Consider the following 25,125-nt stretch of genomic DNA (forward strand, 5'->3'; position numbering starts at 1 on the left):
GGGCGGGAGTGTTCTCATTTAGACACCAACCTACACTACTGTTTAGTATTTTTCTTTACATCAACTTTTCTTTCAGACCTACTTGGTAAATTGTGTGGATTTTGACTGGTAACACTGTATCTGAGCATTCACAAATTTTTGATGTTACATATATTTTATGTGTGTGCTTAGTTGCTCAGTTATGTCCGACCCTTCGTGAGTCCATGGACTGTAGCCCACCAGGCTCCTCTGTCCATGGGGATTCTCCAGGCAAGAATACTGGGGTGGGTAGCCTTTCCCTTCTCCACGAGATCTTCCCAACCCAGGGATCGAACCCAGGTCTCCTGCACTGCAGGCTGATTCTTTACCCTCTGAGGCACCGGGGAAGCCCATATATTTATATCAGTATCTATATGATATAGATATTCTCTATATATTTTACATATATTATACATATATTTTATATCAATATCTATATGAGCAATGAAACTTATATTTTAGTAGCCTTTAAACCTGAAAATACAAAACTATTCTAAGCAGCTACAAAGATAAACACAAGATTATGCAAACCATTCATCCTGTATCTCCCCAAACTGCCTGGCACACCTACATGCACCAAAGTTTCACACACACATTCCTGGAGGTGCAGACAGAAGACACTCCCTCTTTCCCCATCCCCTGTTAACAGACCCTGTCCACTTCCCAGATTGGGCAGTCTCAGCTCTGGACCCTCCTGCCTCCCCACCCAGGTGTCGGGCTGTTCCTGCCTTGGCAGTGATGGGAAGGGCTGCCCCGCCCTCATCCTGGGTTGCAAGCAGCCAATGCGTGTCTCTGTCCAAATCTCCCTTTATAAGGCCACCAGTCACCCTCATGACTTCACTTGATGATGTCTGTAAGCCTGCAAATAGTGTCACGCTTAGAGGTTCTCAGGGTTAGGACCTTAACCCTTGAGAGTGGGGGGATACATGCTGGCCAAAACACGCTTCAGCTGTCTAAAGGCAGAGCTCTGACCTGTGTTCAGAGGGCCTCCTGTGGCAACACGGACAGCCTGGTGCAAGCGTCTCTGGGCAGCCCTGCTGGATGCCAGCAGAGTCCTGGCACAGCTCTGAGCTGCGCCGATGTGCTCGTGACGTGACGATAGGCTTGTTCCAAAGATGTGCAGACTCCCCTTTCCTCTGCAGCTCTCTGAACCCCAGGGGAGACTTCTGAAGCAGGGGGTAGGCGGGGAGTGGGAGCTGCTGAAAACAGGGAAATGTGTGCCTGACTATATAGCTTTCCACAGGCAAAAATAATCTTTTTGCTGTTTTTCCACTGGTCTTTTGTATAAGTTTATGTGGTTTTTGGCATCCTCTCCCCCCTGCCTTTTTAAAAAAGACTGAGTTTCCTAGTTGGAAAGAAAATCTGAAGCTTTTAAGTACCATCTTATCCATGTTTTCTGTTCTGATGGATCTGATTCCTGCTGCTTGCTGCAGCTCCAGCCCAGTTCCCGGGATACCAGTCCCCACTGGCCTCCTTGAGGCCACCCTGTCTTCCAGGCCCAGAGCTCAGGAAGCTCTTCTGAGAAGGTAGGGATGACAGAGTCTGCAGCGACTACTCAGCACTCACCCACTGTGGCCACTTACTGTGGCTATACCCGGCCGGCCAGGATGAGGCAGTGGGTCAGCCTGGGCTCTGGGGATCCAACTCAGACTGCCCGCCCCACTTCACCGTCTTTACGATCAGCTTTACTGAGGTGTAACTGACAGGTAACACTGTGCAAGTTGACACACGACACATGTATACATTGGGATATGCTCTACGTGGCGTCAGGAACACCTGGACCCCTGACCACAACCCTCCGGACCCTGTGAGATGATCTCTCATGTGACACAGTGTCACAGCGTGTCAGTCTCACCCCTGAGAGTTCATGCCTCTGGCCAGCATCTCCCCCTTCCTCACTTCCAGCCCCAGGTGACCACCACTCTGCACTTTGTCTAAACACTGGTCTCCATGCTTACCCCTCTCTACATTTTTGCAAGAGCTATTTGCAACACACACCTTTACTTGATGTCACTTAACCCACAAACAGCCTCAGTTCCTTTGGCTGCTTCATCTTCGTGTCACTGTCCTGAAGCCCATGATCCATCAGTATTATTTTTGCTTTAGAAACTCAGTGTCTTAACAGTGATTAAAAATAAGAAAACAACGCCATGTATATTTACCTTCAAGTCTAGAAATCATTTTCTGTGTGCAGACCCAGGTCTGTCCAAAGAGCTTCCTTCAGCACTTCTTGTGTGCATCTGCAGGTGATGAATTTATTCAGTTTGAAAGTCTCTTTCATTTCTGAAATTTCTTCTGGGTAGATTCTGGGAAGCCAGTTTCTTCCTTTGAGCATCTCAGAGACATTGCTCCACTCTCTCCGGCTCCCAGTTTCTGATGAGACAGCTGCTAGAATTCCCACTTTTGTTTCTTTGCAATGTGTGCCTATAAATTCTTCTGTTTTTTAGCAGTTTGAAAATGTGTCCTGGAGTTTTCTGCTGTGAGTAGGTTTGTTATTTATCCTGCTTGGGGTTCTCTGAGAAAGCTTGCATCTGCAGTTTTTTTTTTTCATTATAAAGTTACTATCATCCCTTCCAACTGCTGGGTACTGCCCCACACCGAGGTACCCTATTCTTTGGGTTTTTACCCCATCCCCCTCTTTGGGTGGTCCCAGCGCCTCCTCCCTAGGCTGAAGCCAGTACACACCCTTGTCACGCAGCGCTGTCATGCTTGTCAAGGGTGTCCTTCTTGTCACCATGATCGTGTCTCCTAGAAGGTCCTTCCAAGCAGATCCCCCCACTCCACTGAGGGCCCATCTGTTCTGCACGGCTTCCAAGGGCCTTCAACACATTAACCCTAATGACTCAGACTGTCCGCCTGACAGTTTCAACATTCAGGTCATCGGACTCTGGTTCTGCTGCTCTGTCTCTTGGCAGGAAGCTGTTGCTCTTTTGTGAATCCTGTGCTTTTCTTACTGAACACCAGATCTGTATGGGGCACCAGAGGCTGAGATATGAAGTTTCCATGCCTGGAACTGGCCAGCCTTTCTCTGCCTGGCCATCAGTGAGGGGCCGAGTCACTGAGTCACTGGCTGAGTTGGTTGGGTGGTTGTTGCTGTGATCACCCTGGGGCCTCTGGCTTCACCCGCCCTCTCGGTCATGCTCTCAGGTGGGAGCGGCTCCCCAGTTGCTGTGCGCCTTCCTGCCTCCCTCAACACAGTGTGATTCAGCGATTCCTCCCATGGGGTCCTGTCTTGGCTGCTCGCCACCCCCCCCACCCCCCCCAGAGCAGGAGCCCTCAGTGTCCCTCCTGCTGGAGCCTCAGGGCCACACTGAACCTGCTTCTGCTTGGAGTCCTCAGACGCATGGACCTGAGATCTCAGTACTGCATGAAGCATCACTCTGGCCCCCAAGCTGACAACATTCTGCAGACTGGTTTTGACTAGTTGCTACTTTAGTAACAGTAAACTAGATAAAGCACTATGTTAAAAAAATGTACAAGTGAACTTATTTACAGAAGAGTCACAGATGTAGAAAACAAAGAGGGATAAACTAGGAGACTGGGACTGACATATACACCCTCCTAGACAACGGATAAGGACCTACTGTAAAGCACAAGGAACTCTACTCAGTACTCTGCAATGGCCTACATGGAAAGAGAATCTAAGAAAAGTGGACATGTGTGTATGTATAACTGATTCACTTTACTGTACAGCAGAAACCAGCATGACATTGTAAATCAGCCATGTTCCAATAAAAAAGCAAATAAGAATTAAAAAAATCATAAACACATGAGAAACCCCCAAACTCACAGGCCCCCCAATTTGGTGGCATTTCGAGGGATTCTATGGTCTGAAGCAGGAAGACAAGGTGCTGCACCCCCACACCTCCCGTGTGAACAGGCAGCCCTACTGACACGTTTGGGCATGTTAAGTCCACCTGTCCACACCGGCAGCACATGGCTCCCAGTTAAAGCAGGACCTGCAGGAGCTCAAGCGCGCTGCACGACCACTGAGCCCTAGGACGCATCAAGAGTCCAACAGGGACGCCAGGGCACCAGCACAGATGCTGCGAGCACACCGGCCTCATCCCACCTCCGGGCCGTCCTCCTCCACACGAAGAGCTGAGTCACTGACCTCATCTCATCTCGGGGCCGTCCTCCTCCACACGAAGAGCCGCTGCTCTGGCCGAGCACCTGACACGGACACAGCAACCACATGGCCCGAGCGCCCTGAACACACAAGTGTGAGTGTGCAGCAGTGGACACACACGGGCAGCGGGCGTGGTGGCGCCAACATCCACACGCACCCTGTGACCAGGGACCCGAGGGGCATCCCGAAGGACAGCAACAAAGGGAAGTCCTTGCTCCAAGCAGAACTCTTGAGTACTCTATCTGGTCAGCCACCTTGTCAGGAACGAGACTGGCCACAAGTACTGACCTATGTGGACTCCTGGGGCAGTACCAACAGCTCACTGGACAGTTAAAGACTCAGAAGGAACAGGATTAAAAGGCCAGTGACAGAAGATGTGGGTGGGGACAGACCTCACAGGTCAAGAACAGACTGTGCTCACCAAGAAGTCTGACAGAGGACACTCACCAGGTGGACAAAGCCGCCTGTTGCGGGTGCTGGTGGCTCACTGCCCCCACGCCATTGCTCCAAGGGCCCACAAATGAAGAAGCCATCAAAATGGGGTAGCAGGGGGACACTAGAACAGGCTCCATGTCAGGCCCCAGGCCCAGCTCACCAGCCACTCCTGCGGGATGCCTGCCCAGCCCAGCTCCCAAACCAGTTCTGAAGCCTGGAGGTCACTTGCCATATCACAGCAGCAGGTGGCCACCTGCTGGCCGGCCGACTACACAGGGGTCAGCATCTGTCTTTGTGGGATGGACCCATCTTCTGGACTCGGCTCTGCCTGCCCTGTCTGTCCACACTCCCCAGGTCATGTCGCTCCACGAGCCCGACCACTGAAGGCATGACTTCCAGGACAACTTCACACTTTTAACTAGACCATGGTCAGAGCGCACAGGCCCTGGAACGGAGGGCGAAGGCTGGGGCAGGACTGGAACACTACAGCTTTATACCAACAACCCCATTGTAGGTTTTCATTCCCAGCCTGGGCAACTCTGGATTGAAGGTCTAAGACCCTGGAGGCAGTGGGGGGTGGGGTGGGTGCCTTTCTGCAGGGATGCAACAGTGGTCCTGGTTAACGTGGAGAGACTGTGGGGTAAGGCAAGGACAGCTACCCTGGAGCCCCGCGGACTTGCTGGCGTTTCCTGGAATTTCTGCATGAGAGAACTGAAGGAGTCTGCACCTCTCGCATCTCGAAAGGGACACTTCAGAAATGAAGGGTAGATGGGGTGAAGGGGCCACAGCCCATGACAAGCGCAGAGTCAAACAGCACTGACCAGGCCAGGGACCTTCTCTACTCACTGACTCACACGTTCCACCTACTCAATAACAGGGTGGCCTTCCCCACATGCGTGTCCCTGCACCACATCCCAGGTCTTGTGCTCAAAGTCTCCAAGGATTCCTGCATTTAAAGCCCCTCAGGTGACATTAAATTCAAAATCTGATGGACCACATGGCCCAGAGCCCCAGGCTCCTCAAGTCACTGTCATGCCCAGGATGAGATGCAAACGACATGGACTTCCTGGCCCAGGGCACTGCCAGTAATGGGAGACCGACCAGTTTTCAGAATAAAATGTAGCTTTATTACGACACAGGAAAGACTACAAGCCATTAGGGAGGAGAGGAGCCAAACAGTCCCTCAGAACAGCAAGGAAAGGGACATGGAGACATCCCCATGGTAAAATCCACAGCACGATCACTGGCATCTTGTTCTTATGATTTTGTTGTCAGAGTTATAGCAAATCAGTTACCTGAACTGTCAAAAGAACGGCAATTTTATACGACAGGAGCATCTACACCGAGCAAGCTACGATAGCACGAGTGTACACACTGCAGAAGGGCGAGTCACGGGCGCTCTGGTGCAGGCAGGAGGGCCCCCACCCCCCAACTCAGGACACCCCAGAGCGCGCCGCCGCCTCCCCGTGACGCGTCAACACAGCGGCCGGTGTCTCAGAGACACAGTCACTTTGATACACAAGTGCAGGGGGAGGGGTCGCCCAGGAGTCCTCCGTGGTCTGGATGTCGACGCGAGTGGTTGTGAGAAACGGGAAACTTTCCAGCAGTTGCATTGGGAGCCGAGAGAAAGGACTCCCAAACGCAGCCTCTGTTCCTGACATCACGGCAGGACCTCGGCACAGCCGAAGCGTCACGCCCACCCCGCCTCCACCCCACGTGGCTCTTCCAGTCAGGGGGTGATCTCGTCAGCAGACACACAGCTAAGTGCTCAAAACACCAGGCCAGAGGGAGTAAATAGCATTAATCCAGATACAAAAATTCAAAAATAACATTTAGAAAAGAGAAACCTGGCTTCACTGTCTCCCCATCCAGGAGCTATGGACATGAGTGCAGGGCCCAGAAGGAGTGCAGGGAGGGACAGACTGATCCGACAGAAAGCCAGAATGTCCACTCTGTTCCCACTTAACACGGAGGACCCGGGCCCAGAGCTCCATAGTCACCTCCAGCCCAGGGCCCTCAGAGCAGGCATAGTGCACGGGCCACGCAGGGTGGTTTCTGAGTACAGGTGCCCACCCGCATGTCTGACGATGCTCATGGCTGTTTCAAAATAAGCTTAACAACTTGTGTTTCTAAAATACAGAAACACAACTGAGTGACCCTGGCAGGCGCTTGGGCCGTATCCACCGGGTATGATGACCTGGCCTAGGAACCCTAGCCAGCACCTTCACCCTGCATGGCAACCACGCCACTCCTGGACCTAAGCAGCTGATGAGCTGGACCCAGTCCACTGCCTGTTGGCTGAGAACTATGCGCACACCTTTACAGAGTGAAAAAAGTTAACACGCTGTAACATGGGGAAAGTATGTGATGTTCACACTTCCATGCTCATGTAAAGTTCTCCACAACACAGCTACATCTGTCTATGTGTTAGCTGTCAAAGAGACCACAGGGCCCACAAGCCGGGAGCACTGACCACCTGGCCCTCTGCGGAAAGTCCGCGGACCTCGCTGCAGGGGGATGTGTTCCTCTCCACGAAGTAGACCTCACAGTTCAGGGCAGATGCGCTTGTCCCCGTCTCCAGGTTGGACTCTCTCAGAATGGACAATCTAAGTCAGGGTGTGGACAGATGGGTGCATCTGCTCCTTCAGCCCATCCCACTGGCTCTGTCCCGGCCGTCTTTCCTGCTGCAACAGAAACAAGCAGAACGGAAAGCAGAGACCCCCAGCATGGAACAGAGCAACACCCCCCATCTCTGCAAGGCCCCCCCCCACGCCATCCAACACGTCCGCTGCCCAGCAGCGACTGGGAGAGCTTGTGGGCCAGGTGGCCAGGAAGGAAACACAAGGAGAGAAACAGTGAAACCACCAGACACACTTGAGTTACTTGAAGACGGAGACCACTCCCTGCCCAGCCCACTCCTCACCCGCGGGTCTGACACGGACACGGAGGTCCCTGGGGATAAGGGGTGGGGGCAACAAAAGCAGCACCAGTGAAGAAGCAAGACCCACTCTCCAGAATCAAGGGAAAACGATCTAAGGTTCAGTCTGAACTCGGTAATTCGTTTACATTACTATCACTGCATTCATGAAATTCACGATCATGGAAAAGAGTAAAAGGGAGAATAAGAAAACGCCTATTTCTAGAAAACGGGGAGGTCCTTCCGCATGCAGGACAACGCTGGCGTCTGCAGGACAGGCGAGCCGGAGGCCGCACAGGGCTGTCAGCTCCACAGGCTCCGGGCCCTGGATCCACGCTACGCACACTCAAGACCCCAAATTCACGGAGAAAGAGATCGCGAGGCCCGTGTCTCTCCTCGGCCCGCTCTGAGCCCCCAGGCTGGAGCCGCTGGCAGTCCAAGGGGCATAGGAGACACGCGGGCACTGTCTCCTTTGCCCCCAACCCCTGGGCCCACCTCCTGCCAAGCATCTGCCAGCGTGTCCCCAGGTGTGTAGGGGCACCCGCGGGGCTACTCGTACTCCAGGAACTGCTTGTGGTAGAACAGCAAGTACCTGTGGAGGAGAAGGCAAGCTCACCTCCCAGCCGGGGCACCTGTCCCCCAGAGCCGAGGCCCTCAGCCCACGCCCGCCCTCCCTTGGGTTGGGGGTCCCTCCCTGAAGGACGCCTGCCCCAGGTTCCACCCACCCAGCCCTCTCAAGGCCACTGCGGAATCTCAAGGCTGCCACGCTGCCTGGAACTCCAAGCCCAAATGCTGTCAGGGTCACAGCAGGTCAACTGGGGCAGGAGCCTCACAGATGGGCACAGGGGGAGCTGCGGTCAGGGGACCTTGGACCTGCGGGACGCACCCCTCGCTGTCCAGCACGTCCGCGATGCTGGCCTTGGTGATGATGGCGTCATCACATTTGAACCACTGGTCCTTGTGCTGTCGGATGAAGCTGGTGTAGTGGCCACTCTCCAGGGTCCCCTGGTGGTTGACCACCGCAAACAACGAGTACCTGATGGGATGGCAGGAGGGACACGGAGGTCACTCAACCCTGTCACCACCCGGGACCACCGTCCCCACAGGCATCAGCCCAAGGATGAACGCTGACGGGGAAGGGTAAGGGGACAGGCCACCCGGGAGACACTGGAGCTGCTGCAGCCTCCCCTCGGCCGCCAGCAGGAAGGATGGGAAAGGAAGATAGGGCCTAGTCAAGGTGCCAGGAAGGTCAGGCTCCTGCAAAAGGAGGCGAGCTTAGATGCAGGTGGGGGAGGCCCTGCCCTGACAGAAGAGTGGTTGCAGCACCATAGGGAGCCAGCCAGGGACCAGAAGGCACACAGCCTGGCCATCCCCTCCCCATGGCCAGCCACACAGACACACACACACACACACAGTCTCCGGGCAATGCAGGTGGGGCCTCCCTAAGGCCCAGGGCCCACTCTCGCTCAAGACGCTGGCCCGCCCGCCAGGTGGAGCCACTCACTTGTTGTCGTTGTTGAGACTGTCTGTCGGCTGCTGGTACTGCCCGTTCATCCTGCTCTCTTTGCTGCAAGGACAGCGGCAGACTCAGCCTCGATCAAAACGTTAACTGATCACCCTCACCAGGGACTTGCAAGCCACGCCTATGTGGCTTCCAAGCCTTCTCCCAAAAACTCTGCCTCAGGCAGAGATGGCCTCCGACTTACAATGAGGAAACCGAGGCCCAGGCTGGCCAAATGGACCCTCCACACCGAGCTGGAGTCAGCCAGGACCCACGGTTCCCCCAACCCATCCTGTCTCCCCACTCCACCCCTGGCCAGGGGGTCAGCCTCACTGGACCCACCTGGGCTCGGCCTACATGGGCTCAGGTCTCTGCTGCTTCGACACCCCCTGCAGTCGTCCACCAAAGCAGCCCTCATCTGACACACTAGTAAATGTCCAGGCGTTTTGTGAAGGTAAATTTTAAATGGTCCAAGAAACAAAGACTCGAAAACAAATGACATCTGCAGCTGCAAAACCACCCTGCTGATTTGTATCCAACCCCAGTGCCTGCGGCTGAAATGCTGCTGACAGGCAGACAGCCCGTGTCTGAGCCAGTCCCACAACAGCTAGTCGGGGGCCAGCCTCCCTCACACGGGGAGGGATCAGAACAGTGAGGGGTCAGGGGCTTCCATGATATCAGGGCTCACTGGGGCCTCATCAGGGACCTGGCACCGTACCTGCCCAGCCATGGACAAAGAACAAACCTGGAGGCCATGAAGGGGGTCATGTCCAGCTCCAGGGGGAAGGACACATAGGTGGTGATCTTACGCCGGAGTTTGGCTGAGTGTTCGAACCGCTGCAGAAACGGAGGGATGGGGGAGACAGGTTAGGGCTCCTCCCACCGTGTCTCCGGGGCTTCTAACGTGCCTTTCTGTGTTTTCTGAAGTGCCCCGCTTCTGCCCAGAGCCAGAGCTCAGAATCCACAGGACGACAAACCCCACGGGGCTTAGCCCACCAGCCCTGACACAATGGGCCTGACGGCAGGTATGGACATGACACAGAATCTGGCAGGAGAAACAGAGCACACGCCCCACGGCCTGCGCCCCCTGCCAGACCGGACGCTTCCCCACGAGACGGGACCCTGGACCACTAGCAAGCCAGGGCTCGGGTTTTGGGTTGTCTTACACCTTTAAAGGGTCACAAAACAGAAGAAGCAACAGAGACCATTAAAAAACGCCCAAGAAGAGCAAACACAGCAGCTCTGCCATGTATTCTTTCTTAGCTCATCACACAGGACTCACACTTGCTACTGGCCCTTCACAGAAGGCATGCTGACCCCGGGATTAGACCTTACTGCAAAGGATCTTTGCTTTTAAGAAAAAGAAAATCAGAAAACTTGGGCTGAGAATGGAAGAATTTGGAGGGGAGGAGGAGTAAACCCCTAACCACCCCCTACCCAGAGTAACCTGCCCTGTTTCAGTTATAAAGTAATTCCTTTTTGATTCATAGCAAACCTCCTGACACCAGACACGAACAGTCACTTACAGGAGCCTGTGTGCTCCAGAGGCGAGGTGGGCACCGCACACCCACCCTGGGCCCGGGACGTGATCGGGGAACTCACTTTGAGGTGGAAGCAGGCCACAATGGGCAGCTTTTTCATGGTGAGCTGCTTGGTGGACTCCTGGTAGCTATGGCAACCGCTACATTTGATCTTGGCACTGCTTCCTAAGTGCTCTGGTCTGGTAAATCTGCAACATGTCAAAAATGTGCACTTTTAGTTATTAAAAAAAAAAAAAGATGAGAATACTAAGAGAAGAAAGAGAGAAAAGTTTTTTTTATCATTTTCAGTGGGTTCATTTTGTTCCTAAACACATGCACAATTAAGGACGCTTATAACATTACAATGAAAAAAGGAAAAGGCTACTTCTTCCTCTTCTCTGTCATAAAGAATTCTCATCCTAAGTAATGATTTTCTAACTACCGTAAGACACAGCAAATTACTCCCTGAAAAGTGAAAACCAGCATTCACACAAAACTGTACATGAGTGGTTACTAACTGCAGCTTTATTTGTAAAGGCCAAGAAAAACCTGAAAGCAATGCAGATGTCCTTCAGCAAACGAGTGGTTAACCGGTGCACATTGCAGACTACTACTGAGCAATTAAAAGAAAGCAACTGGTGATACATGCAACCTGGATGAGTCTTCAGAGAATTAGGGTAAGTGGAAAAGTCAACCCTGAGAGATTATGTGATGTACAATTCCACTGATACAGTCTTAAAATGTGCCCCGTCAGCTCCTATGTGGGAACGTGAGGCCTGGGGAGGTCTGGCTTTCTCAGGACTCTCCCCAAGCAGCCACAAGGAGGGCCCCCCCTCCCCATGAGGCATGGCCACCTCACCTCCGCAGGCAGTCGGTGAGGGTCGTGGTTCCTGACACGTGGCTCTCCCCATTTACCACACTGCTCTCGCTTCCAGGGCTCAGAGGCCAGAAGGGGGTAGAAGAGCCAGGGAGGTCCAGGCTGATGTCCCAGAAGGGGTCGATGGTGGTGGAGACCCCGCTAGGAGCAAGCAGGGGGACATGTGAGCAAGGACAGATCTGTGGGCAGCAGAGCAACAAGGCCCCAGCATCCTTGGGCAAGGGGAGCACTTACTGGCACACCTGGCAGGTCACATCAGACTGCAGCCCCCCCGTGAAGATCTGGTCTATGATGCAGTTGCAGTGGTTGGGGTTGTTGGCCTTCTTCCCGTTATCATCACCTGGGGAGACCATGGCTCTGTGACCCTGGGCCCCAAGGCAGCTTGCCATCAAGCCGCTGAGCCTAGGGACAAGGCCAGTCCCCTAGGGCAGGCAGCAGCAGGAGGGCCTGGGTGGACCTGCCGTATGTTCTGTTTTCTCCCCTTGTTTCTCCCTAAGACTACGTGCCTGCCATCAGTCTGACACTAAATCTATCTCATGTCTATTAACTGGTCTAGGAGCAGCCCTGTTCTCACCCCTCCTGGGCCCTCACTTTCGCAGCCCACACCCCTGCAGAGCCCACCCTGGAAGGTCCACCCCCGCAGCCCCACCTTTGCAGTGCCGGTGCAGGACGTCCAGGGCCGCGATGAGGAACTCGTGTGCGTCCTGCTGCTCGTAGCCTGCCAGGTGCCGGGCGTGCGTCCACACCAGGTGCAGCAGCTTGTACGGGATGTGGGGGGACCGGTGCCCCGAGTAGAACTGTGTAGAGAGAAGGAGCGGCAGCCTCGTCAGGAGCAACACAGAGCTCCCATGTGCATACCTGACAACGAGTGGGCCAAGATGGTCATTTCCTCTCCTTTTCATGCAAACTGTGTTTTTACTTGGAATCTGCATGTAAATTTTCTCCATTCCCACCATCTGTCTTCTAGAAATATGTCCAAGTGACGAACTGTGGCAAACTTTCATTGAAACACAGAGGAGGGCATGGCAACCCACTCCAGAACTCTCGCCTGGAGTACTGGCACAGGAGCCTGCTGGGCTACAGTCCACGGGTCCGCAAAAAGTTGGACACAATGAAGCGACTAACACTTTTACTTTGGTCAAAGGGGAATAAAAAGTTTTTTTTTAAACACACACTCACACATATACACTAAAAAGTGCCTTCTGTTCTGTGTAAATTGTACCCCCATAAACCGGAGCCTAAAGAGCAACGTGACAAGATGAACTAACCACCAACAGTGCCTGAATAAGACCCCCACCAGACTGTTCTGGCCCAACGATACCACTCAGCTTGTTCACTCCTGTAACGCCAGCCACTGCTGGCAGGCTGCAGGAACATGGGGACTGGATGGGCCGGGCCAGGCCAGGGATCGGGAGACTTCTGAAAAGGGCCAGACGGTGAATAACTCCAGCACCACAGTCAGGCAGGCTCCAGGCAGCCGGGGTGCAACAGGGAAATAAGAGGATGCAATCAAAGGCCTGGGGCCAACACCTGAAGACACCTGGGTCCTTACAGCACCTGAGGAGCAGGACTCTGTCCTGCAGTCGGGCCCTGAACCTGGAGGGTCAGCTTGCGAGCCCATCAGGGACAGAGACCTCTGGTGACAGTTAGCAAGGCTGGTAACGAGACCCACTGCCCTGTGGACAAAGCTGTAGGTGACGGTTGGGTGCTGGGGGGGCAAGGGGGCCAACGTTTGCTGCTCACATCCCATCTATGGCAGCAGCGAGCCTCTGAGAATGACGCGGGAGTCTCTCGGCTGGAGACCCTCTCAGGGAGAACATGTGGTTCCACGACAGGGGCGTGTATGAGATGCCCACCGCAGGTGAGGTGACAGAACCCCTCTCCCTCCCACTCCTCTCCCCGCACCTCCTGGAAGAGGGAGGACATCTCGCAGACCAGGCAGGAGCTGGGGCTCTGCATCTCACAGCGGTGCCGGTCGGACAGGAAGAAGTCGCGCAGCAGGGGCGTGTGTGTGAGCGCCTGCACGATGCAGTTCATGAAGCACGTGTTCCCCAGGTTGATGAGGCCGCGCAGACCTGGCGGCGGAGGGCTGGGTCAGCTGGCATCAGGACCCCGCCAGCCCATGGCCCCACTCGTGTGAGAAGAATGGAGCCTCTTTCCAAGGCTTGCACTCCTCTTATAGGAAAAGGCCCTAGGAGTGCTGACCCCCAGCATTCGGCCCCCAACTTCAGCATCAACCATTCTGCCAAAATTGCCTGAAGGCCTCCGGTAACAAGGGCACAGGTCAGAGAGAAGTTTCCCCGACAAGCTGGCAGCCATGCCGCATCCCCTGCAGTCTTGGCAGGGCCAGGGAGACCGCTCACACTCACACCCGCTTCCTGAAGAGCCCCACCCTGCCCGACACACCCGAGGCCCCACTGGGCATGCGCCCACCCACCGATGGTGCAGTTGGACGTGATCTTCCGCCGCTTGGGGTTGTGTTTCAGCAGCTCAAGCTCCCGTTTGGTCGGCTCCCACGTGGAAAACTTCTCCCCGACACCTAAGCGGTGGAGGGTGCTGTTAGCTACACTGTATGTATGAACCCTGTTCCAGACACTTAAAGGAGCTTCCTTCAGAGAAAGTGCCGTGAGTAAGCCACGTTCCCAGAGGAGAGGAGAGCAAGACCAGTTCAGAGCTGTTCAGAGCGGTGTCAGCGGTCCTGAGACCAGCACCTCCTCGGCCTTAATCCCTGAGTAGAGGGAGCAAGGCTGAACCCCTTGCGGCAGCCGCAAGCCCGTGGGGACTCAGGCAAAAGCACAGGTCCAGGCACCACACCTGCCTCCCCGGGCTCCTCCAGAGCTTGCAGGAGGGAGCAGGTAGGGATGGGGGCTTTTCCCCCCTCCCCCCACCTCCCTCCCCTCGTGCCCTGACAGACGACGGGCAGGGGATGCAGGCTAAGTCATAACCCGGCTCACAGAGCTCCGGAAAACCAAACCTTGCATCTTCCAAGCTTTCCGCTGCTCCTCTTTGGCAATGATTTCTATGTCTTTGTCATAAATGTAGTCCTGACACAAAAAGCAGTAGATACCTCCATACATGAGCTCGATGGCTGAAAAAGAGAAAGGAGAGAAGAAACAAAACTTAATTAAAGATTGAAAGGTAAAAAAAAAAAAAAGAAAAAAAAAAAAAAAAGATTGAAAGGTAATGCTTCAAGACACAAACACCTAAGTTTTCTAGGTATCGTTTCTCTAACCAGACAATCCCACTGTTACCAAAGGCTGTGCCCCCACTTCAGACAGTGTGTCCACAGCAGGTGAGGCACGTGAGTTCTCCCTGGAAGCTCCCTCAAGGGTTGAGCAATCTGAGGGAGAAAGAGGTGCCATGTCCGTACTTTACAATGGACCCAACCCCTCGGTACCAGGACCCTCTGCCTTTCCTTTGAAACAAGGGAAACTTGCATTCCTATCAGCCCATGGAGACTCCCAGGACCAGAGCTCTGTGACCCGGGCGCCCAGCAGCCCTCACAGTGCCAGGATGCAGGCAGCACAGCCGCCAAGCCAACAATCCGGACCCGTGCCCAGGGCTTCCCAACACACACATGCACGCATGCACACACTCTCTTCCATAAACATGTAAACCTGAAGCACCTTAAGTGGACACACACACACACACTGTTCCATAAACCACATTCTAACACAGCAACGGGCAGGATCTTGCTCCTGTTCTGTGCTTTTGTCTCTTAAAGCAAACTTTCTAAAACTGACTCATTCTGGCAAAAATAGAGACAGAGTTTATCAAGCAGGCTGATAATATGAACAAATACCACGTTTCTAAAGTGACTTTTGTAGGCAACACTGGGTTTCAGTAAGATTCTTCAGACAGTCTTTTAAGTGTAAACGTGTTTCCACTTTTGCAGGGCTCCTAACCACAGACACTCTCAGCCCACATGTGAGAGCCCTACGTGGGTCTGGTCTGAGAGTCAGACTGCACGACCCTTGTAACCACAGACTCGCAGCCCACATGTGAGACCCTACCTGGTCTCATCTGAGAGTCAGATGGAATGAAGCACAAAGTTCTCTACCGCACACCACAGGGTCCCACCCCTCACCGTGACCATCAGCCCTTCTCTCTGGTTCCTCCGGGGGAGATCCCACTGCTGACTGCTGGCCCTACTGGGCGGCCGCCCACCCACAGCCTATGAAGCACCATCAGTGTCATTGGCTCTCCTTCCGAAAAGGCCAGTTAACGCCTCGTCCTGGGCTGACCCCTTCCCCGCCCGGTTCCAGCTCTCAGCTAGAGATGAAGCATGACCTCTGGAAATGACTGCGTTCGGACACCATCTCTACATAGGAAGACTGGGTCAAAGGAAGCTGTGTTGTAGGAAAGGGCTTGTGGCCTAGACTTTGTGAAAGCGATTTCCTTACAGGAATCCTCACCACCTCACCATCGTTTGACGGAAAACACAATTCTCAAGGAGAGAAAAACTTAGTGACAGCAGTCAGAAAATAAAGACTGGAGCAAAACTCAGCTTCATGTAACCCCACCTCGATGCCAGCACCTCCAGCCTCTCCATGAACAAACAACAAGGCAAACCCCTCACAGTGCTAAACTCACCCAGTACCCCATAATGACACCAATAACCTAAAGCTGCATGGAAGGCCTTCACAGATTTCTGCCTAATCTAACACCTAACCATGCTTTTCAGAGGGAGAGACAAGTCTCCGATGTTCCGTTGCAGGAAACGCACTCTTCAGAGAGTCATCCTTCAGGGTCACACAACTCCACGTGACCTCAGGCAGGCTGGACAGTAACACTTGTGGGCTGTTTCTCTCCCCTCCCCACAGGAGTTCCAAGGAGAGCACACACCACTTCAGATAAGAGCAGGCTCCTGGGAGAGTGGAAGGTCAAAGCGGGAAGTTGGGAAGATGACCCCAAAGCCCAGCAGGTGTGCATCAGGAGGGTCTTACCCAGGTTGTGCCTCTTGGATTTGGCGTGCTCGTGAATGTGCTTCTTCGTGAAACAGCCGAAGAAGACACAGTGCAGGCAGGAGTGCAGCCGGTTCAGGTGGAGGCCACACACATGACAGACGCACGACTTCGCCTAAAAGTCAGAAGAGAGAATTGGGAACCTGGGCTTCTCAGAGACATCAGAGCAAGGAGATTCCGACAGGCACAGCTCGGGAGGAAGTGGAAGCCTGGGTTTCCTCTCAAGGTCTCCCCACCTAAAAGATCTTTTCCTTAATCTTGTCAATCGACCCAAAAGGCACGTAGGTCACTTAGTTCAGACTGGCTCCTCGAAAGAGGACTCAGCCCAGTCTCAACCACCAACTCAAAGCCACTCAGACCAAGCGTGTGAAGCTTCAGGAGCAGAAAAGGTCCTTCTGCATCCGAGGGCCCCCCACCCCCAGGGCACCCGTAACCAGCACACCGTTTCAAGTTTGATATTCCAGGTTCCAAGACCACAGCAAATCTATAATCAATCCAAGATGGATATGAATCAAAGCAATACACAGAAACAAGAAAAAGAATAGTTTGTGGGTGAGAACTAGACCACAGAAACCTGAAGTTTTATAACCTCAGCAATCATGAGCACTGTGGTAAACAATTCTCTTCCACCCAAACCTCCCAAGTATCTCCCCTCTCCCAGCAGGAAGCCTGCTCCAGGGTGCAATTCCACAGGAGTAAGAGGTTCATGGGAAAGACTTCTAAAATGTTGCAATACAAGAAACAGTAATTGTATCACCTATTTATTCTACCAATGATCAATCTAAGAAATTAATTAATTCTAATTGTTCTCAGTAACACAAGGGAAGTTTTAAGTTACAGAGTGGTTACTTGATGTGTAACAATGAATGCTTCCCAGTAGCCTGGATGTTTTCCTTTTACAAAAATATTGTTAGGAACAGACTCCTGGAATCTGTTTACTGCCCCCTTTGGCTACAGATGTAAAAAAAAGATTAAGAGGTGTTTCTTGTTTTTATCAATCTGGATACATTAAATGCATGACCACAGTTTTATTTAAAAAACTCTTCTTTGACCTTAATAAACAAAAAATCCAATTCTATTTATATAATTCAAGAAAAAACTCAAGACCAGCATGACTCTTAAAATATAAACATACCAGGTTAAGTACATAAGTTTAACACATTATTTCCCCTTAAAACACACAAAAGTTCTAAAAAACAGATAAAAATTTAAGCCCTGAATTTTAAATCCAAATCTGTGTCACCTGTTCTTTTGCAGCACCTCTCAAGAAGAAAAATCTGCTGAAAGAAAAAAGGCGTCAAGAATGTTAGCTACACAAAAAGGGAACCACAAGAATTAAGCACAGGCAGATGGGCTACAACTAGAAAGAAACTGGTGACATCCTGACAAGATCAGGGAAAGAAAGCCTGAGGTAACAAACACATACACACACAATGTGACTAAGTCTTTTTCACACAAATAAAGTCCATGCTCAGGGCTCATTTTAAGGCCCTGATTCAGATTTTACAACTAGGGCTCCACTGGCAGGCAGTCCCAAACACAAATCCATTTTCCGTAAACACCAAGGATTTGCCCCATACCCCAGAGTAAACAACTCTTGGGTTAATTGGTGCTCTGCAAATAAAAACAAACACAAACCGCACCTCTTACAAGCCACTGACTCCAGCTGACCCTGATGGGCCTGAGAAGGAATAGGAGCTGCTTTTGGAATCCCCGAGGCAATTCTGTCCGGATTTGAGCATAAAAATGAGTAACAAAAGTAATGGATTGTACACTCAACAACAACAGAAAATACCCAAGTCCACTCTGAAATTATACCAACACAGGCACTGCACAGTCTTTTCATGGTGTTACATAAATGTAACAATGTTTCTAATACGACTGTTCTGAAGGGGACTGCGACTGCTGTGGGTGATCAACATTTCACAATGGTTCATTCATTAGTGCACAGGCTAGGCTACTTGGCTACTGTAAGACAATCAATTGCTACTTCTTTGTTACCAATACAGAATTGCTACATCAGTAAACAAGAACCTCTTCTGCTCCTTATCTTTTCATTTTTGATGTCTAGTTCCACCCCCTCATCAGCCTATAATTTAATCAGCCACACCTGTGTAATGATTTGATCACTGCCTGTTAATCGTGACTACATAATAAAGCCTCCATAAAACCCCCATAAAACCCCTAAATAATGGTGTTCAGAGCGCTTCTGGGGAGGTGAATGGATCGCTGTGCTGCGGGATGCACCCCAAACCCACTGGGACACAAGCTCCTCTGCTCTGGGTCCCCCAGATCTCACTCCAAGTATCTCTTCATCCGGCTGCTCATCTGTGGTCTTCATAACCTTTACAATAAACATGTAAAACTGAGTAAATGTTTCCCTGAGCTTTGCGAGCTACAGGAGGGAAGCAGAGTCTTATGACTGGAGATTGAAGTGGGGGTGTCCGCTGGAACCTGCAGGATCAGACACTAACTCCAGGTGGGCAGTCAGACTGGGTCAGGTTTGTGTGACACCCAGTTGGTGTTGGTGCAGACTGGACAATTACTTGGTGGTGCTGGAAAACATGCCCAAATAATTTAGTGGGATCACAAACTTGAGTCAGACTGACTTAATTTCCAGGTCCAAACTTGGCATTTAATCTGCAACCTTGAACAGGTCAGGAAACTTAACTGCCAAGGCCACCTAAAAAATGTAACCTGAGTTCAAAATCAAAATGTAATACTGTGAGAGATGTTTTATAAGATGAAAAACGCTATAAAAATACAAAGTGGTAGTATTATAAATGAGAAATCTGTGAGCCCCAGAGATGTGGGACCACACAAGGTCAAAGGCCACATACCTGGGCAGAAGCAAGACTCAGGCAAACACCCAGCCCCCCACCTCAGTACTGACCACCTCAATCAGTCCTTAATTCACATTTCGATCACGTTCCCCACTGTCAATTACAAGTGCCTCCAAGGAGCCATCCGATTCTCCTAGAACCTCATGTAACCTGCTGGTCCCACTTCATTCCCTAGAACCTTGATCAGGTGATGCAAGTGACTGACAGGCCCAGGTTAAGATGAGGCAGGTCAGCTCATTCCCTAGAAACCAAGTTCCCTTATTTCTACCTCACCTCTCAACATCTGCTGGACACCTGACCCCTTAAGTATGGGTGCTCAAGACAGCAGAAACTTCAGGAAAGACACAGCACCACTCCAGATCTTGCCCGAGACCAAACTCAGATCCGATGGAGCCTTTGAGTTGGCTGCCAACTTACAGGAAATAGAACAAAACATGACAAAACATGAAACCTAAGCCTGCAGCCGGCAAATCCAGACTCAGGAATGATCCTGGCAAAGCCTGGAGCTCTTCAGCAGGTCCCTGTAGGAATGAGAGGGGCAAGGAGACCGAGACACAACATCCACACTGGGAAGCACCCAGGGAGGATGGGCTGGGGCGGGGGTGGGGGCGCTTTGACCCTGCGCCTGCCGCACAGAGCGCGGACCTTCACAAACAGGGGTCCAGATTCCCCCCAAACCTGGAACCACAGCTGTGAACCGTGAGAAACACATCAGACAAATCCAAATTGAGACACATCCTACAAAATACCAGATTAATACTCCAATACTCCTCAAAACCACTGCCGTCATTAAAAACAAACAAAAGGCAAACTTGAAAAACCATCACAATCCAGAGGAGCTGAGAGGGGGAAACAGGGGAGAGAAAAGACAAAAGGATGTCCCTGGTGGTCCAGTGATTAGGACGCTACTGCAGGGGGTGCAGGTTCAATCCTTAGTCAGGGAACTAAGATCCCACAAGCCGGGTGGCAGAGGCAACAGAGGAGCCTGAGGAGACACGGACCAAATATCTCCTGAGACAGGACGAGAGAAAAACTAATCAGACCTGAATAAAATATGATCTTTAGTTAATAATGAGATATCAAGCTTATGCATTACTTGTAACAAAACGTACCACAGAAATGTAAAAACTTCACCATCAGCGAGATGCTAGAGATTGATACAGGAGCTCTCTGTATCATCTTTTTAAAAAATATTCGCCTACAGTTTATCTTGGTTTTTCTAAATAATCACATCTGTAAACAATAGGATTTTTGTTTCAGCCCCAACTCCCCATTCATTATAACTTTTTGTTCTCATATATCATCTAGAACTTCCATTGTTTCTGCTGTTATTTAGTCACTAAGTCGTGTCCAACTCTGCAACCCCACGGACTGGGGCCCACCAGGCTCCTCTGTCCATGGGATTTCCCAGGCCAGAATACTGGAGTTACCATTTCCTTCTCCATCTGTATTATTTCTGATAACTTTTCTGTAAATCTAAAATCTGAATCTAAAACTAGTTATTAATCTGCATAGAACTAAATACACACACAAATAAGCAAAAGTGGAAACCAGAGAAATCAGAAATAAAGCTGTGGATTGTATCCACGTGGGCAAATGGTTTTAACAGTGAATTAGTCTTGCTGGATGTTACCATAAGGATAAACCCCCAAGGTTCTCTATTTTTCACAACAGCAGGTTAATCTACATTACCTCAAAAGGAACAATGTTTTCATTTTAGATCTTTTACTTGGAACCGCCTGTCTCCTGCTCCCTGTGAGTGCTGCAATGCTCAGGTGTAATAACCTGAAAGAACTAATTCATCAATAAATAAAGCAGAAGTTAATTCCTCAAAGCAAGAAGTTCTGAAAAAGAAAACCTTTTACTTAAAAGAATGGACATATCCAAAAAAATGAACTAAAAACCAAAACTGAAGGAACAGGAGACAGCTGTCTGCAGCATTCTCACCATCATCTAAGTGCCTGGTTGAAAAAGACTAGTCACTGCAGTCAGTAACACTGGACATTTAACAGCTAAGTCTACCATCTACCTACCAGATGCTGTATGCTGTCACTCCAGGTATTTTGTCTAAGCCCGTGACAGCAGAACTGTTATTCTCCAAAGACGAGTTCTACTAAAAAGTTCAAACATAAGAGATTCATTCAGATCTCAGACTCTAGAATTGAAGCAACACTGATTAAAAGAGGTGACCAGTAAGAACCCTAGAGTTAAACCTTTTTCTAAAATACATGGTAAAGTAACACTGACTCAAGATAAATAAGACCATTTTCCATCTGAAATGCCTCCCTTTCCACACCACAACCAAAGGCTTGAACCATGGTTCTAAAATATTGACTACCCAGAAACAAAAAGACACGGTCTCCAGCCCCTTTCCTCAAAAAACCCTTCAGAGATTTCCAACCCAAAGGATTAGAAATGCTGTCACCAAATGTTGTACTGAGAAGACTTCAAAAGTGGTTTGTCATCCTCCAGATTACTGTCCAAACTACACCAGAATCAGTAATGGCCCGAGTTCTGATGCTTCCTCACCTGTGGTGAAGTAGTTCAGTAAAAACACTTCTTATGACTACAGAAAGGGCTATTTTTGAGGACAAGTTGCTGGAAAACTTCAGAATCACAGAAACAGTTCAAAAAGAGAGAAATGATTGCTTAAAAAACATTACCTCGGAGGAAAAAAAAAAAAAAAAACATTACCTGTCCCCCCAAAATGTCTATATATCTATTTAAATATAATACAGATTGGGTTAACTCAAAACAGCCAGGGGAACTGAAAATTCCTGCTGTCCTCATTGTTGGTTTCCATCTTCCCATACAATCCCTCAAGTGGCAAGTACCACGCCAGAAAAGTACAGCAGTACTGAGTCCTCAAATCTCAAATCTGATCGTTCCCATCAAGAGCAGCAGCAGAGTTTGGATACAGAAGTCATAACCCACCTCTACTTAAAGGAGGGTTTGAACTCCTGTAGTTACACTATAGCTGAGACTTCACTGTAGCTTCTTTGAGCAACCTCAATGAAGTTTAACTTAGGTTGAAGTATTTTACAGGCAACTTTCCAGTGTTGAAACCAAACTACTAAGCCTGCACCTCTTCTGTGAAACCTCTGCAAATTACCAAATGTACATTATTGTTTCTCAAACCAAACTCCTCCTTGGCTGGGCCACCAGGATTCTAGAAGTGCACGGAGTCCCCAACATTCAGGGAATATGGATGGAGGACACAAGGATTCACTGGCGGGGTATGACCATAACGCCCGGCAACACCCGACTCGGGCAAGACCCGAGTTCTGAAAGAGGCTCCTACCTCACTTGTCTCTCTGCAGCTCAAGTTCTCATTAGCGAGTAATACAGACGTGTGTCAACAATTTTCAAACTAAGCAATTAACATTAGAAGATTAATCCAAGTCACATGTAACAACAACAACAAAAAGTGACTCTTTCCTCAGGAAATTCGGCAAAGTTAACGAGGGGTTAAACTTGACTCCTTGAAGCAATATTAAAAAATTACACATCTTAACCAACAACATGGAGCAGTAAGTAACAAGATTATCGCCTTTATAACAGAATCAACCAAGTGATTTATTTTAAGGGCACACAACTCCATAAGCAAGAACCTCACTCCCATCCTAGTAGAAGCCTGTTTTATCTCCGATTTCAGTTCATCCTAAGAGCCAGTTCTTCCCAACACCCACACTGATAAAAAGAAAGAAAACTGGTGCTTAACATTCCCTACGTGGTCAGCAGATGTTAGTTTTACCATAAAAAAATGCTATTCAAGGTGGACATTGCCTAACAGCGCCTGCCCTCGGGCTGCGAAATGCAAAATCGCCCTACACCAAACAACATACTTTCTTCAGGTAGGAGGTAATAACGCCATTTTCTCATTTCCAAATAGCTAACAAGCCCAAAGGCAGGACACTGAGTACAGCTCCCTCGGGGAGGCGCCCGCGTCAGACAGGAGGCCCCCCGGCCCCCCGTGCCGTCAGACAGGCCCTCTTTACACCGCTCCTGCGCAGCGACAGGTGACCTGTAAATCCCCTTATGCCAAGAGCGACGCGACTCCAAGCGCACGGTCAGCGGCGCTCGGCATCCGCGCTCGCGCACACCTGGTGGGAGGGGCCGCATCCCGGAACGTCCCTGCGGACCTGGGCCGGGAGCTCCCCGAGCTGAAATGGGGGGGGGAGGGCGTCTTGTGGACCCTGAGACCCGAGGGAGCCCCGCGCTGAAGTGGAACGGCGGGGGTCCCTGCTGATCTGGGCCGGGGAGACGCCGCACGCTGAAATGAGGGGGGGGGGGGGTGGGCGTCCTTGCGAACCCTGGCCTGTGCTTAAGTGGAGGGGCGGGGGTCCCCGCTGATCTGGGCCGGGGAGGCGCCCCGCGCTGAAATGTAGGGGTTGGGTGTCTTGTGGATCCTGCGTCTCGAGGGCGCCCGGCGCTGAAATGGGGGGTGGGGGGACGGGCGTCCTTGTGGACTCTGCGCCCAGAGTTGAATTGAGCGGCGCGCGTCTCTGCACACCCCAGGCGCGTGGCGGCTGTACTCGCGTCCCGGGAACCCCGCCCGACCGCCAGGCCCAGCGACCCCCAAGCACCCGCCAGGACCGCGGAGAATTAGCACACCGTGGGCGGCACAGGCCGCACCCTCCGCGGCTGCGTCCCCGCCCCGCCCCCGCCGGAGGGTCCCCAGGACACGCCCCGCGCGGCGACGTCGGAGACCCTCCCCCTCCCACCCCGCAGCCCCGGGAAAGACCGCCCCCCACGCCCGCCCTCGCCCACCCCGCCCCCGCCGGCCGCAGGCGGTGGGGGAGGGGACGGCGGAGGCACGACCCCCTCCTCGGAGCCGCGCCGCCGGGGCGCACCTTGCGCTTGCGGGCCTCCGCCGAGCCGCTCCACACGAAGCATTGGTAGATGGCGCGCAGGTTCTGCTTCCAGTTGTCCACCTTGAAGCTGCCCAGGTGCGCGCAGCCCGGCGGCGTCACCACGAGCTCCGCGTCCATGGCCTCGCCGTCCGGCTCGGGCCGGGGCGCCGGCGGGGACGAGGACGACGCCAGCGCGGCGCGAGGCTGCAGGCGGCCCGGCTGACGGACGGGCCCGGGACAAAGCGGAGCAGCGCGACTGAGTGGCGGGCACCGCCCGCGAGGCGCTTGCAGGTCGCCGAGGCCCGGGCGGTGCTACGTCATCGCGGCCGGCGCGCTTGCGCTAGGCGCGCCCCTCCCCCAAGGGCTGGCCCGGCGGGGTGGGGCTGCGGAGGCCCCGCCCCGTCTCCCCGCCATTGGTCGGCGGAGGAGACTTCTGACGGGAATTGGTTACTTCCCGCCCTCCGAGGGGCGCGGGCGGAGGCGGGACGGGGCTGGTTTGCGCCGGCTGGGCCGCCGCAGGGACTGGCTGGCAGGGGCGGGCGGTTGCTGGGCCGGGCCCGGTAGCGTTCCGCTGAGTCGGATGCGGTGAGTTCGGACTGGTGCTCCACATAGTCAGGCCTTCCGGGTGGGAAGCAGAGTATCACATACTTGCGGACTCTGTCCAGTTCGGCCCACTTGTCGCCATTCCGTCGGGCAGCACGTTCGCAGCCCGGGGAGCGCGAGTCCCGCGACCTCCGAGCGGTCCTGTCCACCTGCGGGCCGGCCCCGCTGGTACGGGATGTCCGTGAGGGCAGGTGCGGGTTTCTCGGGGTCGCTCAAATGCGCCCCGCATCCGGAGAGAAAAGACAGAAATAAAAGATGCTGTCTGGCAGCTGGAGCTCGCGGCCCGGCGGCGTGGGCCACCTGCCCGCCGCCTGCTCGGCTAGGCCTTCCTTCCAGCCTGTAGGACTTTACGATTCCCGCCCCGCCCCCACCAGCCCTTCATTTCCTTACCCAAAGAACTTATTCACTTTTTGAAAAAATTAACTATTTTCTTCAGTAGTACGAAAACTCCATGATGGTAATGAT

General features: G+C 52.3%; 1 protein-coding gene across 1 annotated transcript; it reads right to left on the bottom strand.

Moving 5' to 3' along the window:
- Positions 1-5,686: 5,686 nt before the first annotated feature.
- USP22 (ubiquitin specific peptidase 22) lies at positions 5,687-24,378 on the bottom strand. Its single transcript, XM_043904095.1, has 13 exons — positions 24,058-24,378; positions 16,344-16,476; positions 14,372-14,485; positions 13,835-13,936; positions 13,303-13,472; positions 12,047-12,194; positions 11,632-11,737; positions 11,380-11,538; positions 10,603-10,729; positions 9,746-9,837; positions 9,004-9,066; positions 8,386-8,535; positions 5,687-8,091 (listed from the first exon to the last, which is right to left on the bottom strand). The coding sequence occupies exons 1-13, from the start codon at positions 24,193-24,195 to the stop codon at positions 8,049-8,051; spliced, it is 1,545 nt and encodes a 514-aa protein (XP_043760030.1). The 5' UTR covers positions 24,196-24,378; the 3' UTR covers positions 5,687-8,048.
- Between the last annotated feature and the right edge of the window lie 747 nt (positions 24,379-25,125).

The sequence above is a fragment of the Cervus elaphus genome, chromosome 5 (assembly GCF_910594005.1).
Source record: "Cervus elaphus chromosome 5, mCerEla1.1, whole genome shotgun sequence".
NCBI classification, from domain to species: Eukaryota; Metazoa; Chordata; class Mammalia; order Artiodactyla; family Cervidae; genus Cervus; species Cervus elaphus.

Bases quoted from the DNA above. Each gene is read 5' to 3' on its own strand.
- USP22 (XM_043904095.1), bottom strand. From the start codon at position 24,195: ATGGACGCGGAGCTCGTGGTGACGCCGCCGGGCTGCGCGCACCTGGGC. The intron at 9,838-10,602 runs GTGAGTTCCCCG...CCGTTTCTGCAG, and splicing joins TGGCCTGCTTCCACCTCAAA to CGGTTCGAACACTCAGCCAA. The intron at 8,536-9,003 runs GTGAGTGGCTCC...CCATCCCATCAG, and splicing joins AGTCTCAACAACGACAACAA to GTACTCGTTGTTTGCGGTGG.